Source organism: Sesamum indicum, unplaced genomic scaffold, assembly GCF_000512975.1.
Source record: "Sesamum indicum cultivar Zhongzhi No. 13 unplaced genomic scaffold, S_indicum_v1.0 scaffold00164, whole genome shotgun sequence".
NCBI classification, from domain to species: Eukaryota; Viridiplantae; Streptophyta; class Magnoliopsida; order Lamiales; family Pedaliaceae; genus Sesamum; species Sesamum indicum.
In genome coordinates, this window is record NW_011628068.1 from 258,108 (window position 1) to 276,235 (window position 18,128).

An 18,128-nucleotide genomic window follows, 5' to 3' on the forward strand; every position below is an offset into this window, starting at 1 on the left:
TATCAAATGATATCAGATATGATTATTTTAAAATAGTGGGATATATATATATATATATATATAATGTGGAGATATCTTATAAAAGTCGTCTTATGATCTTCATGCAAAATATCTACGATTTTCGAATAAGTTTTGAATCTATTTCTTTAATTTAAAGCCCAATATATTCAAAATAGTAATATGTTTGGACTCACAACAATCATTTGATCAATTTAATATTTGTATTCACATAAAATTAAGAATTAGATAAAATTTATAATTAGTCATTCTCCAAATTTTAAGTACAGTTTTTGCTACTTTAATATTCTTACCATCTTTATTATCCTTTTCGTACAACACGAGTGAGAGTACTGTTTGAAATGGAAAGTGGAGAGGGTGAGGGAGGACTGAGAGGAGGAGGGGGGGCACCACACCCCCACCCCCACCCCCCATGTTTGATGCTCCTTTCGTAGCAACTATCCCACCCACAACACCTGTCCCCACTTTAAAAAGACTAAACACGTGCACCACCCGCATTTCCAGGATTTATTTTATATTAAAAAATAAATACAATTTTTTAGATGACCCACACCAATACCTCAGTGGCATTCTTGTAATTAACACCCCCCGGCCCCGGTATTTATCCGTCCTCTTTCTCTCTCAGTTCCCACTAATCACTCTAACCAAAAACCCCTTCTTCATTCCGCAAACCCGGTCCTCTGCATCTCCCTACAGCTTTCCGGTTCGGTTCTCTGTTAGACTTCGCATTCTCAGTCGTTGGTTTCGCGGTGCGGAGAATTGTTGAATCCGGCGTCGTACTGATGACATCGGGCACGAGGCTGCCGACATGGAAGGAGCGAGAGAACAACAAGCGACGGGAGCGACGCCGCCGCGCGATCGCAGCCAAGATCTTCGCCGGATTGAGGATGTATGGGAACTACAAGCTCCCCAAGCACTGCGACAACAACGAGGTCTTGAAAGCTCTCTGTAATGAAGCTGGTTGGATCGTCGAAGAAGACGGCACCACGTATAGAAAGGTACGATATCAATCGATACTCCACGGCGTAGGTTAGCTAGTGGGCCATGGACGGGTTTGGATCTTATTCCAGTTCATTTGGGTCGTTGGTTGTAGTGAGATGTTTTTGGGTTTGTAGTTTTCTTTGCTAGTGCTGGTGTCTGCTAAAATGCGCTGGATGCGTACGGGAGACGTTAGCGCCGTTGATCAGGTCAGCAGGTCCTACTCAGGCCTGTGGGTGACCGCTCTGGTCGGAGGGCTCAAAGCTAAAGTGCGCTGTACGCATCCGGCGCATGATAGGAGTGGTGGAATCTAATCTTACCGTTTAATTATTCTTTACATTTCTTTATCATTTTTCTAAGAGATAATTAAGTCAGTGTGTGTGGTTAGTTGTCAATTGCTTTGCTGTCGATAGCATGTGAGGGCCTCCTTGTTGTTACAGGGTTTTGGTGGTTGATACTCACTGCACGGCGTACGATAGATCACTTGGGAATGTCATTTTACTTTTTAAAGCCCTCGTACCTCAAAAGATGCTTATCGTTTTCCATTCCATCTTTCTCCAGTCAAATTAATACTTAAGTATACGAGTTATTTTTTCGCTTTATCTCTTTATTAACAACGGACAAATGGATCCCTCAACCCCTCTGATTGTGTAACTTCAATTATCAGACAGTTGTCTGAAATCTAATAAGAGGATTTACGATTAGACGACAATGTCCTTCACTATTGCTTTCATTCCCCAACCCTATCGGGTTAAATCTTGTGCGATTGGATGGGCAATTATGTCCTTTGCCTGATCTATGCAGCTCCTCTAGATTCGCAACTCTTGCGTCTTTTACTTTTCACGGCTCAAAAACATAACTGTAACTTTTCTATTGTACGTAAGCCGACACCCCAATCGATTTTTATGTCTAATAAATTCAAAAAATGTCAGTTTGTAGTGGGGATCTTCTTCGGAGTTCATTCTGTTAGTAAACAGGAAATATTATCCAAGAATAATTCTAGAGCGGATACGTTTGAGTTTGTAAAGTCAGAATGTATAAGTACAGGTAATAATCGTGGTTAAATTTCACCTGGATACTGGGTGATGGTATTACAGGAACTATGCATCCTTAGTCGTATTTCTCTTTAGTCAAGTGAGTGCGTCTTTTGCTTTAGACTGTATGTGATTAGCACTGTAGGCTTCTTCTCTTAGTTTCAATTTATATTTGCAGACAGCACGGTTTTGTCAAGTAAATATGGTGGAGCGTTGCTTTAACAATTTAGGTTCCTTCGATGTGACTATAAAGTTTGTTAAGGCTGTTGAGCATATGGGCATGTCAGGGTGGAAGTTGGTTTTACACGAATTTGACAAGAGAGCCTGACTGAGACTATTGGACCGATCATGTAAATGTATTCCAATTTCCACAACTTCTCGGGGAAAATTGCTATCTGATGGTGATGCTGCCCATATTTATAACTCTTCACGGGGGGTGACATAAATATAGGCTGTGTTCAAATTTTGCTTTGCTTTAAACCCAAAGTTTCCTTGCCAATATGCTGGCTTTATATTAAAACCATATCAAGGAGTACAGGCGATGAATGGTTACCTATTGATATTCACATTATTAGGGGCAGAACATATCAGTATTGATGTTAACCGGCAGTTTTCAAACATATTGAACTTGCACTTGTTCCAAATCAACTAAATGTGCACAATCACTAAGCTTCATCTTTGAAAGGTAAAAAATAGAGATGGCATTCTTCTGTGCAGTCATCATGGAGGTCACCCCTACTGAGTAGAAGCACAAGGAACTCTAGTTGATTAGTAGCGACTGTGCTTTCAGCATTTCTTCATTTCTAGTAAAAATTATCATGCTAATTGCAGTTGGGATGGCTCATTTCATTCTTTTATATTGGCCAAGCAAGTTGTGCTTGCATGCTTTTCTCACTGGCGAGGTTCTTAGCATTCCTTGGCATTGATAACGAATAATCACCCTACTGACTTGTTTTGCAATTATTTAGGTGCATGAGACTAGTGAGGAGCTATTTCCTTCTTGTACTCACTATCATCTACTTATCGGCGGTATTATTGTTTCGAAAGTCTGGTCTTCATGACATGATTCAACATCTCATTTCACTGCTATATTTGGAAATAAGCCTAGAAGTTACCATGATCAAATCTGACATTCAGAAGCTTTGTGATGTATGTGTTGTTGGTGGTCTTCCTCTTAACCGTTTCTCATTTTTGCAGGGGTGCAAGCCTGTGGAACGCATGGATATCATCGGTTCAGCTGCAGTAAGCCCTTGCTCATCGTATCAGCCAAGCCCAGGAGCCTCTTTCAATCCAAGCCCTGCTTCGTCTTCTTTTGCAAGCCCAGTTTCATCCCATTTTGCTGCTAGTGTCAATAATACTGCAGATCCCAACTCCCTTATCCCCTGGCTAAAAAATTTGTCATCTGGCTCTCTGCCTGCTTCATCTAAGTTTCCCCATCATCTTTACATTCCTGGAGGTTCTATAAGTGCTCCAGTCACCCCTCCATTGAGCTCGCCAACCGCACGTACTCCTAGAATGAAGGGCAACTGGGATGATCCAACAACAGGTTCTGCCTGGTCTGGGCAGCATTACCCGTTTTTACCATCATCAACTCCCCAAAGTCCTAGTCTGCAAACTCCACCTGATTCAGGATGGGTTTCTGGTGTTCAAACTCCTCAAGATGGACCTTCCTCTCCGACATTCAGCCTTGTCTCAGCAAATCCATTTGGTTTCAAGGAACCGATATCAAATGGGGGCTCCCGTATGTGGACCCCTGGGCAAAGTGGAACTTGCTCTCCTGCTATTGCACCAGGGTTTGACCAAACAGCTGATGTTCCAATGTCGGATGCAATATCATCTGAGTTTGCATTTGGCAGTAATACCAAGGGGCTAGTGAAACCATGGGAAGGAGAGAGAATACATGATGAGTGTGTTCCTGATGACCTTGAGCTTACTCTTGGGATTCCTAGCACCAGGTATTTCATAATACAATTTCCTTTATTCTTTGCCTATTCTTACTTTTTTGGGGGAGAGAAGTTCTTTGGTCTATTTCAACTGATCATTTGAAACGGTGAATTTCAGGTGAAAACTGGTAGAAGAAAGGCCAACAGATATTAACATTTCCCCTAAAACATTGTTGTCTGCTGCTGCACATTGTCAAGCTATTGACTACTTGTTAGATCATTCTGATTTCTGAACATGAAAGTATCCTGGTTGGTGAGCCAGGGAATTGAGCTACACAGCAGGAGGAGGTTCTGGTTTTTTTCTATTTTGTTTCGTTGTGCCCTCAAAGAAACAAAGATAAAAGTATAAATAGCTCATGAAGTTGGCTCTGCAATTTTTTAGCAGATTTTCATTCTCGTATTTTGTCTTCAAATTCTTTTGATTCTTTCTCGTTCAAATACTGATAATGTTTTATTGTGTTTCTGGATGATTTTTTGTTATTGGGATGTACTCGGGATGTCAAAATATCATAATTTTTGTCATAAACCTCTTGACAAGGCTAGCATGCCTATGTTGATGCTCAGTTTTCTTTGCTGAATATGAATTCCAAATTTTAGCAGGGCTATATTTCAGTTGAAATTACCGATCCTCTATGGGTTTAGTTGTTTGCCTTGTACACGTTCTACCTTGTATTCATGAAATTACGGCGGGGAAATCCCCCCACCGCATCGACAATCTCCACCTGCTCCTCCCACGACAATACTCCCCCAGAAGCTCCACCCCAAGAATTGATAATTCACCCGCCTTCTCCTTCCCCTTGCAGAAGTCGAGAATTATTCTCGGCTCTTGAGGAGGAGGAGCAGAGGCGAGAGGAAGTGAACAACAGGATCTCCAGACCTGAAGTCGCACAGACTCAAGATCAGAATCTCCATAACCGAGAATCTTAAGCCCCCCACCACCTAGGGGAACCGAGGATTTCTACTTGCCGTTAGCTGTGGCCCCTTCAAGATGTAGCCTGTTTGCCTCGAGAATTCTAGCCGAAGCGCTCCCAGCAGGTCTCAAAGTGTCGAACTTATCGGAATATGATAGGATGGGAGGCCCACAAGAACACTTGGACAAATTTTATGCCAAGATTGATTGGTACGATCTGAGTGACGCCGCTTACTGCAAGGTCTTCCGCACTACGCTCTCAAAACGTGCATTAGCCTGGTTCAACCAACTGCTCGCTGGAACTATTTCTAGCCTCGAGTAGTTGGTTCAACGTTTCTTGCATCACTTCTCCATAAACAAAAAAGTTTAAAAAAAACGGCTGTATTTCTATTTACCATCCGCCAAATGGAGGGTGAGACTCTGAGATACTATATGCAAAGGTTCATGGACGCAGTGCGTGAGGTTCCCCATGTTAATCATGAGTTATTGACCAGTATTGTCCAACAGATCTGCTACCAGGAAGATTCAAGGAATCCATAGCTGGCAAGCCCCCTAGAACTATGGAGGATTTACTCATGCGCTCCCATAATTCCATCCGCATTGAGGAGTCGAACGCATTGGATCCTTCCCTCAATAGCAAAAGGAAGGGTCGGGAGAGGAAAAGGAGCCGAAGAAGAAAGAAGAACGCAAGCATGTACCTCGGGCGGGGTTCGCTCACTACACCCACTTGAACGCTCTCAGAGGGGAGATATTAGTCGTAGCTGAGCAGCAAGGGTTAATCAATTAATGGCCATGGAAAATGAAAGACAACCTTAAGAGACTCAAGTCCAACAAATATTGTGGTTTCCACTGAGATAGAGGGCACACGACGAAGGAATGCCACCACGTGAAAAATGAGATAGAGAACTTGATTTAGTGAGGGTACTTGAAAGAATACGTCAACCAGGGATTGAATTCCCAACCTCGGGATCCAACGTCCACACAGACCAAGAACGACGACAACTTCCCCACCGCAGGGGTTATCGCTGTAATTTTGGGTGGCCCGACGGGCGATGACTCAGCTAATGCAAGAAAGGCTCTCGCTCAAGCAGCTAGGGGAAACCACGCGTAAGCCCCTATTCAAGTTTACAATATTAGTTTGAAACAAGGGGATGAGATTTTATTCAGCCAGCAGGACTTGGACCCAGTGAGAAATTAAAACGACGCCCTGATCATCTCTGGCACGATCTCCAACTTTTGGGTCAAAAAAATTTTAGTGGATAGTGGGAGTTCGGCGGACATTATATTCCACGACGCATATGTCCAATTGGGGATTGACAACGCTCAATTTCTGAAGGTGAACGCCCCACTCACAGGTTTTAGCGGAAAAATAATCAAACCAGTAGGGGAGGTGACACTACCATTATCCCTCGATTGGGAACCGAAAAGGGGGCATGGGTGGGTGAGCTCCCTAGCGTTTTATGGGCATATCTAACGACACCAAGAACTCCTACGGGAGAATTCCCGTTTAACCTATCTTATGGGACAAATGTCGTAGTGCTCGCAGAAATAGGAGAACTTTGTTGGCGAGTGAAAAATTACAACCCAGACTACAACGAGCAAGGGTTGAGGATGAACGTAAACTTTTTCGAAGAGGGCAGAGAAAACGCCACAATCCGGGCCACTATGTATAGAACCAATGCGAGAGTCAAGCCGAGCAGTTTTCAAGTGGGAGATCTGTTGATGCGAAAAGCCTAAGCTTCGGGTCCCATCGGGAAGTTGTATGCAAAGTGGGACATCCCTCGCACGGGAGCATTGCAAATCTCAAGAAGTATTACTGTTAAGTTCTCTAGGTACGTAAAGTTCACTTTTTGAATATTTTGTAATAGGGGGCAAAGTAGAAGTGTAGCGTTTTATCCCTCCCCGTCGACCTCTTGTGAAACTCTTGTAATTTACGCTCAAGTAATGAAGTTAATTTTTCCGCTGTAGTTCAAAATTTCTTTGATAAGGGGGATCTATGAATTTTCGAGAGGCCCCCTTGAGGTACCAATTGTCCCGGGACCCCTAACCGAAAATCCACTAAGATCAACCCCCAGCGACGTTATCCCTGGAGAATTTTGCCTCCCTAAATGAAGTTGGCAAAGATCCAACTCCGGGACGCGAGCGAAATCATCCCTTGAGGCAACACCCAATGAAAATACATTACGTAAAAAAAGCAAACTCATCCTAGAAAGATACAACGCGAGTGACATAAAAGCCGATTAAGTAAAATACTACAATCACGAGTTAGAACCGCCTACTTACAAAAGCGCCCCATATGAGGCAAAGCGGTCACCCTAAATAATATGAGTTGATTACATGGAGAGTCAAATTCATACTAAACAAAATAATCCGATTACATTCCGAGATTAAATCCTAAGTAACAAACGGAAAACTAAGAAGCTTTTAAACTTGGGGGGCTCAACTGTCGGCAACTTCCACCACCTCCTCTTCACCCTTCGACACCTCAGGATCAAGGAGCCCATTGTCTTCTTCAACAATCCGGCCCTTCTTGCGAAGGGTCCAACGAAGGACACGGCGACACCTTCGAATTGCATCATCGTAAATAAGAGTTGCCTTGTCAGTTAAGATCGTATCGAACTTCTCTGATTTTTGGAACCTTGAGACTGTCTCCTCTTGAGCCTCGATACCGAACCACCTGAGGCGCGACCGCGAGTTGGGAGGGGGACTGCACCCCGCTACCCGAGGCGCCGCCTCAAACCGACGGGTGCCCCCCCACCTCGAAGTCGCGCCTCGCGCCTCCCCCCACCTTCGCCGTGCCCCCCCTTCCGTTGGGTGTGCCGTCGTCTGTCGGCAATCTAACTCACGGCCATTTTCACAATCACCTTCCCCACTCCACATTTCAATCAAAGAAATAAAATACAAAGCAAGAACACCAAATAAAGAAGAAACAAAATTTAACTAAGGAAGAGAGTTACCTTTGCTAGCCATTGTGGAGAAAATGGGGTTGGGAGTTTGAAATGCAAATGAAAGGAGAAAAATATAAGTAAGTGGAAGACATATATGGGGCACATATCAAACAAATTCAACCCACCGCACCGTATAACTTCAACGCTACTATAAATACAAAAAATATTATTTTTTTAAGGCAACCACTATTTATTGCAAGTGATCATTTTTCTTACTAAAAGATCTTCCTCAAAAATCATGTTTCACCTGGTGCATAATCGTGCCGTAGGTAACATTTTTAATTTTATCCATTCGCAAAAAACTCGACCACATCAATATATATATATATTAATGATTACATAACTGAATTAATATTGTGGGATACTAATATTTAATTCACATGATACATATTTACGATTATTATAAAATTTACTCCTTATTATTAAAATATATTAGTTTTCAGCTTTTCATTAAGGAAACAAATAACCCAAAAATAAAAACATAACAAAATCAGTCAATTAAATAAAAAGTATAATGCAAAGTAACTATTTTGCTCTTGGAAGATACATTACAAGGAATTATCCCCATCACAATGTATCACGAGGAGTGTTGTTGTGCATATAAATTTTTTAATTTAAATCGAGTAAATCAATTACACAGTAAATATAATACATTGTCATGGAATTGATGTGCGATTTAAGGAAAGTGATCCATTACACGTCAAATATATCATATTTATTGTATTTTGATCGAACCTGATTTAAATAAAGTTTTTTTTACTGTACATATATACAAATTTGAGCTAGAAAATGTGAACAAATCACCAATCTATGAATCTGATTTCCTATATTTGTAGTGGCACTAACTACTAGTTGACAACTTACAAATTTAGGGACTGAAGTGAGAAAAAAAAAGAGTCTAAACTCGTCATTTTATTCCCAATTATAATATTGTCAGAAGGATCAATTTAAGACAGAATTCAAGTTTAGAAATGTTAACATCAAGAAATGAACTTGAGAAACTAAAACGATTCTGAATGAAAACATAATGAATCAACTATAATATTTAATTCTAATAAAGAAGAAAAATATATGATACTTCTAATTCCTCTAAAGTACTTAAAAGATGAATGATATATCTAACTAAATAGCATAATATTTCAACATGCTTAATTTGCTAGGAAAGATCATAAATATTTATATTAAAAAAAAAACAATTACTAGGGCACATTAAAATTTAAATGAATAGCATATGAGTAACATGTAAATACTAATACTAGGGCACATTAAAATTTAAATGAATAGCATATGAGTAACATGTAAATACTAATCCAAACTTCAAAAACATAAAAATATAACATTGGATAAGTATCCTCAATTTTATTAAATTAAACGTATTGTTGAAAAATTTAAATCAAGTGATTTCTGACTAATTAATTTTATTTTAATATTAATATTAGATTAATATTTTTAGATTATAAATTTTTCTATAATATAATGGATGTATCATTTCGAGAATCTAATAATTGTAACTTATGATTAAATATAAAATAGTGAGAATGTTTTGAGTGTTTATTTCTATTGTAAGATAAATATAAAATAGTGAGAATGTTTTGAGTGTTTATTTCTATTGTAAGAAAACATTCGTACCTTTAACGGGGTACACTTTCATATTGTGCTCTTTTTGAGTTATATTGTTAATCTTTTATTAAATGAAACTTCTTACTAAAACAATCCAAAATAAAGAATTTTGACTAATTATTTTTATTTTACTATTGAGTTTGTTAATATTATTATTTTCTTTTTAGTTTGTTGATGATGATTGTATACTGCAAAAGTTCTATTTTCTTTTATTTATTTTTGATTGGTGGTGTTTTTTCTGTATGGAGAATAGAGTTCGAAGGTGTTCCAATTGTAAGCAGTATTAGGAAAAAAAAAGAAAAGAATTTTCAAAAAATAGTTGATTTGAGCTTCAATGATGTACCTACTTGTGTATATGGTTGAGTTGATTTTGATCAAGTAATAAATATACAACTAGAAATTGGTTTCGGATCAAAACTTTTATTTCTTTAGCTAAAAAACAAGGCGGTCTTATTGGAGACACAATACAAAGAAGGCCGAAGTACTACCATACACACTTAATTCTTATTTACAATAGACTCTTGACATAGATGGCTGCCGATTCTTGGAGAAACCAGGAGGGTTGATACTCTGGTGCAAAAGACTCATACTCCAAATTACTTGAACCCGATCGTCGTGAAAGCTGTCTTCACCAGCATTAAGTTGTTAGAATAAAATAAACAAACAAGAAAATGTGTACAGAATCAACAATTAAAGAGAAAAACGAGCAACATAATGACATACAATAACAACTTATATAAATAACATTTTCTCTCTAAGAACTAATTTAAACACCCAATTGTCACATATTGGCTGCTAAAAGAAGAGTGCATCTTCGACAACATCTAGAACCACATAATAACCTATATATCCATATATTCCTCTCTACCATTTTCTAGCCAAAAAAGCAACCTTTGGCCTTATCAATTGCTTCTTTATCAATTTTTTCCATACTTAGAAATCAAGTAAGGTTGAAACCATTGCAATTTACTTTGTATAATTCAAACCCAAAAGTGTCTAATTTCAAGGTTGAAACCATTGCAATTTACTTTGTATAATTCAAACCCAAAAGTGTCTAATTTCTATGAAACACTCATGTACTCAACATTCTAATTTGGAAGCGATGCAATTACGGATTCTGAGACCGCTTTAAATATGACAGGCGCAAGAGAGTTGGAGTTGAGACGCAAACAAGAAGTAACCCTCCTTATTTTTCTTGATTTATTCTCGGTTTGTTCATTATATTAGGTTTTGTTCCCATGTTGCTTTATCAAAACTTTTTGTTTGTCGTACATTTAAGATTCTTGTACAAATTTTACAGAAACACCATATTTGTTCATATCATCGACATCTCAACTTTGCAGGCGTATCAAAGTATTGTTTGAAATTCTATAGCATACAATCACAAATTAGTTCATTTGTGAATTTTGAAAAATAACATACATATAATAAATTGCATAACTGTTCTAGATGCCAATCTCATTATCGTTTTTTAAAATAAATTGCATAACTGTTCTAGATGCCAATCTCATTATCGTTTTTTAAATTATTGGTCAAATATCTTAAAAAATTTTTCAACACATCTTAACAAATTTCAGCACGATAATCATTTGTCAAAAGAAAAGTTAATAATGTATTTCTTGAAAATCTGAACAAATATGGCAATGAATGCAATTTGACCAAAAATAGTAAACTAAATGCTTTTTAAAATGTTCCAAAAAAACTTCAAAAACTGTTTCAAAGTCGATTACTTTTATAAAATTAAAATTGAACAAAAAAAACTTCACTTAAAGTCCAAAACATATGACTTGTCATGCATTTATCCAAAAACAATTAAACGAATTCATCTATTGCTAATCAAAATATTTTGTTAATTTTTCTTCATTATTGTAAGTTCAAGCTGATTTTGAAAAAAAGAGTTTATTATAAAACACTTGACAAGAAAAACAAATCTTTGATTAAAATATAAAAGCTGATTTTGAGAATATTAATTGATAACAGAAGAACAGTTGACAAGGAAACCAATTTCCAGTAATATTAAAGGTTCTTCAAACACAATTTAAGTTAGCAAAACTCTGTGTTCCCCAAAAACCATTTATCGACTCATGAAATTATATAGTACTCACAAAATATTTACCAAGTCCTCTTGAAAAACAAATTTTAAATTGGCATCTAGACAACAATTAGGCATTTTAGTATAGCATTTAATTTTCAAAGTTCACAAATAAAATAATTCATGATCGAATGATATAGATTTTTCAACGCATTTTTCTATGATACGCCTGCAAAAACAAGAGGTTAATAACATGAACCAACATGAATTTTGTAAATTCATACAAGAATGTCAAATGCATTACGAACAAAAAATTTTAAGGCAAGGCAAGCGCAAGAGAACCCAACACAATAAATGAACCAAGAATAAATTTACGAAAAAAGAGGAGGGTTTATTCTCCAATTTAGGTCTCAACTCCAACCTCGCACCCTTCACATTTTGAGCAGCCTCAAAACCCATAATTATTTTCTTTCCAAACGAGAATGGTGATTTTGTGACTTTTCAAAGAAATTAGAGCAATACAATTGGGTTTGAATTATACAAGTAAAATCAATGGTTCAACCACCTTGATTTCAAAATATGGAAGAAAAATTTGACAAAGAAGAATTAATAGGGGCACTGGTTACTTTTGAGTTAGAAACTAGAATAGAGGAATATGAAGATAGGTAGGCTACCATTAGGTTCTAAAATGTCGTCAAATAGCATACTTTAGCAGCCAACATATGTTTTAACTGAGCATTTAAATCCTACTTAACCTTTTGATTCCCGCACAATCTTTATCGATATGAGGTTAGCTACTTCGCACATGGCAAATCAAATTCAAACTCTGGCCCTCGCTCTTGTAAAAGACAAGTAATGAATCACACATACCAACTGACATGCTTCACTTGTAGAATCAAATAAATGCATATTATACATATTACTGAAAAATGATTTATGACCAGTAACAATAAAACTCGCATATAAAAGAATTCGTGCTAGATTACCAGTAACAACAGTACTTCTTGAAGAGATTATATTATAAATAACATCTATCCTTTGCATTAAGATAGAATCATGAAGGCACAAAAGAAAACAACACAGATACATAATTGCGACATGCTCTAATTTAAAGGCATAAAATAGATACCGCATAAACAAGATACTTTTCTATATGGCACTTGAGAGAAAATATTCTGTCTGTCCATTAATTGGTCTAGGAAGTTCAAATATCACTGTCCTAAGAGAATATTATAATACTTGAAGTCATGTTAAAATAAGAGTAAGGGAGAGTGGATGATGGCACTTAGCTTTCAGCGGATTACATATAAGAGTGAAATACTTAGGAAGTTTCATCACAGTCCCAAGAGAATATTAAGATACTTAAAGTCAAGTTCAAATAAGAGTAAGAGAGAATGGACGGATGACACTTAGCCATCAGTGGATCACATATATGCAATAAGAGGTGAAGTAAGAGTGGATGATGGCACTTAGCTTTCAGCGGATTACATATAAGAGTAAAATACTTAGGAAGTTTCATCATAGTCCCAAGAGAATATTAAGATACTTAAAGTCAAGTTCAAATAAGAGTAAGAGAGAATGGACGGATTACACTTAGCCATCAGTGGATCACATATATGCAATAAGAGGTGAAGTAGGCAAATTGATCAGTAAACATAATGTTACATACTGCTCCTCAAGTAGACACAGATTCACTAATCATGGCTTTCCATTACCTTCAAGCAGTAGTCTTACTCTAGATTGTGCAATTGACAACATCAGCATCTTGCTCATATAGCTCCATGTGTTAATAAGTGGAGCCAAAAGGTTTCAGCACCAAAGTCCTACGTGAACCAAGGATCATTTGGCAGCAATTTTCAGAAAACTGAAAATATCACTAACCTCTGACACAGGTAGAAATCATTTCCAAAAAAATCTTTTGTGAAAAGCTTCTTTTACATCAATGCAAATAACCTTTTCCCAAAACAAGAAAATCACTTCCATTACATTTTTGCATTCATTTAGATTATATAACTTCAAGTAAAGAACTTTCTGAAACAGAAAATGCATACATTTATATTATTGCTGCAGTCACATTCTTTCCTATCTCAATGGTAGGAAGATCACACAACACACCAAGATGACAATCCAAACAAAAGCCTGTAGATCCTCATGGAAGATTTGGAGAAACAAAGTGACTATGTCATGAACACTCATCGCAATTTGATAAAGTCTTGCAATTAACACAAGCGTACTGATCAATCAAAACTTAAGAAAAGGGACGGGAAAATATATGCATGCAGAACACATTGCAGACGTTTTGGAAAATGATAAGTCAAAACAAAGCAACAATTAAACTGTAAATAGTGAAATCTTAAGGAGGATTTAATTGCAGTAATCCGGGGAACAAAATTGTTTGAGATTCCAATAGGCCACTGCTGTTGATTGCATTCTGAGGATCAGGGACTTCAACGGTAAATTAATGTCACTAAGAGTGGAAAATGACCAGATAAAACGAAGAAAAGACAAATCATAAGCACAACAGTTTCTGAACAGAAATATTAGAACCAATCCGTTCACAACTGAACAAAGACATGGCTTGAATTTCCAAACCAATCAAATTTACACATAACTGACCTTGTCTTCCACCAGTTAACTTGATTTGGAGACCCTTGTCGACAAACTTCGCCAAATCCAAAACTGTTCCTTTTCGACCAGACTGAAACAAAGAAACAATCTGTATATTAGAAAAACTGACAAAACATATATAGACATATAGATCTATATATATGCACCCGTGCACGCACACACGCCTGAGAAAGAAGAACCAATAATTCTTGTCCTTATAAAGGCTAGAATAGCATGTTTAGGGAATACGTCTCACGAGAGATTGCTAAAGAACAGCAGCTTTATGCAGCAACAAATATGGCCTGCAATTGTCGAAGAACCAAAGAAAACAATGAGAATAAACTTAACAGTTCTTCACTACACATCTTTCAACAAACAAGAGTAAATACATGATGCACCATATACAAGAACAAAACATGCAAATTACCTGTAATTACAATTGCTTATTCCCGCATTCTGAAAATGACATGAAAGAAAGACTGCAGCTCATCCTTGCACATGATTTTAAAGCAAAGAAAGGATACAAGGGACAGTTCCACCAAAAGAACACTATCCCAAGAACACATTTTCTTGAAAATGAAGATAAATTCACCAACTTGACTTACTTTTTTCTTGAAAGGAGAAGCAGTTAAACATAGTCAAGAGACTTGGAAATAATTTTCAGGGAAGTTCCTTAAAAGTAGTTCCAGCAATTTCCTCGGTCATGTCTTGAAAATTTTATTATTGGGAGTTGCTGATGCCAGAATTACCAACCCGTGTACAACTTCAACATAGAATGTTAGGAACTAACACCACCATTTTCTCACCATTTTATCCAGTGTAGCAATAAAAATCACAACAAAATCAATACACTAATCAAACAGAAAAACAACCATACCAAAAGGGAAGAGGCCTCAGAACCTCCAATGATGGGAGCCGTCTTGGCTATTCTCCTCGCAAGTTCTGAACCAACAAAACTATCTTCACCGGCATCCTTGCATTTAAGTCCCGCACCTTTGTCCCCCGCAATAGTAATCCACGGCGTACTAGAGAACCCATGTAGTAGTTGAATTTCAAGAACCTTGAAATAATTCACCAACACCATAAAGAAAAAAAAAAAACAGAGTAAGACCGTGTACTTCAAGAATTCGTGATCTTTAAGTAGTCATCATACCAAGTTTTCCATTGGGCAGACAAATTCATTTAAACAAGATACATTTAATTTCACAAAGCAAGAACCCTAAATCAAGAAACTTAAAAACGAAAAAAAAATACTACTTGCTTTGATCAAGAACTGAAAGAAAGAAGAAACTGAGGTTCGAGAATGGTGGGTGTCAGCGGAGGAAGGCGACTGGTGGGTGTCAGCGGAGGAAGGCGCGGCTGTTGAAATGTTGAGAATTGATGTGCCGTTGAAATGGAGCGATTTTCTTGGCCTTTTTTTTTTTATATGGTTTTAGTGTGTGTTTTTGTATTTTACAGCGATAAGAAAATTTCCACTGGGCTGGGCCGGTCATTTACCACATACATTTACCACATACATTTAGTTCTATAAATATAAATAGTTAATTACATTAATTTTTATTAATTATTATTTGTCATCATTATTTTTTACTTTTTTTAATCCATCCATTTATGTAAAATTTTGAATTATTTTTTTATTATAAATCTTTCAAAATTTACATCAATTAGGTTTTATAATTTAAGTAATTTAATATAAAAACCTTTCTCAGTTTTTAAAACTCGTTTTGTCCATCAATTAATAGATATCATATAATTTTTTTTATTTTATTATACTTATCATTATTTCATCATATTTTTCTTTTTTTTATGTACATACATACTTATTATTGATTTTGTTTAAGAGGTCATGCAACAAAAACTACAGTGTTTAGTATCAATTATAAAAAAAAATATTATTTTTAAATTAATGAATTTACAAATTCTTTAAATTATAAAAACTATATTTATCTGTTCAAATGTTATTGACTCAATTATAAGTTTAATTCATTTAAATAAATAATTCAGTCAGCGGAGGAAGGCGGCTGCCTAAAATCTTCACGACTGATGCCACCGTTGAAATAGAATGAACAAATTTTGTCTTTCTATATTTTTTGCTACTTTTTCTTTTTTACTTTCAACTGATATTTTCCTATGATTTATAGTGTCTGTTTTAGTGTGTGTTGTACATTTCACAACGGTAACAAATTTGTAGTTTTACAACTCACTTCCAATTGGTCTGATCCGGTGGACTTAATGGATAAACAATCTCTTTCAAAATTGACATCAATTCATTTTTATAATTTAAGTAATTTTATATAAAAACCTTTCACAATTTTTAAAATTCGATTTTGTCCATCAATTAACGCTATCATATTTTTTTATTTCATTATATTTATGTTTATATCAGAATTTTTTTATGTACGTATATATTTATTATTAATTTTATTTGAGAGGTCATGTAACAAAAACTTGTTTAATATCAATTATAAAAAAAATATTATTCTTAAATTAATGAATCTATAAATTCTTTAAATTATAAAAATTATATTTATCTATTCAAATGTTATTAACTCAAATAAAAGTTGGATTCATTTATAAATAATTTTATTGAGTGAAGTGATCATAATCATATAAATATGATTAAGTTGGTATTTATAATTTAATATAATTAATAATAATTTATGCTATATATGTGTCTTTATCCAATTTATTTATTTTTAAGCATTATTTGGCTTATAAATTTACTTATTGGATACATTTTATTCTTAATATTTTAATTACACATTTTGAATTAATGCATTTTCATTTCATAATGCAAAACCCTAAATCAAAAAAGTTAAAAAAGAAAAAAAAAACCTCACTTGCTTTGAGTTGATCACTTTCAAGAAGTACCCACTTAAAGGAAGAAGAAACTGAGGTTGGAGACTGGTGGCTGCCGACGGAGAAAGGTAACTGCCTGAAATGTTGAGAACTGATGCCGCCGATAAAATAGAACGACTAAATTTTATTTATTTCTTTAATGTCATCTATTGTTATAATTATTATAAAGTTAAAATACAACGAGTTTCTATAAAGTTTTTTTTATAATTATAAATATAGCTTATATTTAAAATTATAAATATATTTAAAACCAATGAACGTCTAACAAAAGTACTTATTTATGGATAGCTGTTGTAAAAAGTATTTATTAGATAACAATTTTAACAAATATTCATAATTTTTATTGGATAAATTTTATTCTTAATATTTTAATTACACATTTCGAATTAATGTATTTGAAACTATTATTGCAAGTATATTTTTTCAATGAATAACTTTTAAATTTATAAGAAAATCCCCTAACACATGAGCAAGCGCCCCTTGATGGGGAAATCCCCCCATCGCATCGGCAATCTCCGCCTGCTCCTCCCATGAGAGTACTCCCCCCGAAAGCTCCACCCCAAGAGTACTCGCTGGAACTATTTCTAGCCTCGAGCAGTTGGTTTAGCGTTTCTTGCATCACTTCTCTATGAACAAAAAAGTTCCAAAAATAACTGCATTTCTATTTACCATCCGCCAAATGGAGGGTGAGACTCTGAAAGACTACACGCGAAGGTTCGTGGACGCAGTGCGTGAGGTTTCCCACGTTAATCATGAGTTATTGGCCAGTATTGTCCAACAAAGCCTGCTACCAGAAAGATTCAAGGAATCCATAGCCGGCAATCCCCCTAAAACTATGGAGGATTTACTCATGTGCTCCCATAATTCCATCCACATTGAGGAGTCGAACGCATCGGATCCTTCTCTCAATAGCAAAAGGAAGGGTCGGGAGAGGAAAAGTAGCCGAAGAAAGAAGAACGCAAGCATGTACCTCAGTGAGGTTCGCTCACTACACCCCCTTGAACGCTCCCTGAGGGGAGATATTAGTTGTAGTTGAGCAGCAATGGTTAATCAATTAATGGCCATGGAAAATGAAAGACAACCTTAAGAGGCTAAAGTCCAACAAATATCGTGGTTTCCACTGAGATAGAGGGCACACGACGAAGGAGTGCCACCACATGAAAAATGAGATAGAAAACC

General features: G+C 36.2%; 1 protein-coding gene and 1 long non-coding RNA gene across 2 annotated transcripts; both read left to right on the plus strand.

The window, feature by feature from the left end:
* Window positions 1-633: 633 nt before the first annotated feature.
* LOC105179499 (BES1/BZR1 homolog protein 4-like) lies at window positions 634-6,296 on the plus strand. The gene is made up of 3 exons (XM_011103146.2): window positions 634-1,016; window positions 3,228-3,985; window positions 4,092-6,296. Exons 1-3 carry the CDS (start codon window positions 801-803, stop codon window positions 4,093-4,095), a joined length of 978 nt encoding a protein of 325 aa, XP_011101448.1. The 5' UTR covers window positions 634-800; the 3' UTR covers window positions 4,096-6,296.
* A 3,787-nt stretch (window positions 6,297-10,083) lies between these two features.
* Window positions 10,084-10,849, plus strand: LOC110011344. Its single transcript, XR_002286349.1, has 2 exons — window positions 10,084-10,400; window positions 10,459-10,849. It is a non-coding gene; the product is annotated as an uncharacterized LOC110011344 (long non-coding RNA).
* Window positions 10,850-18,128: the final 7,279 nt, after the last annotated feature.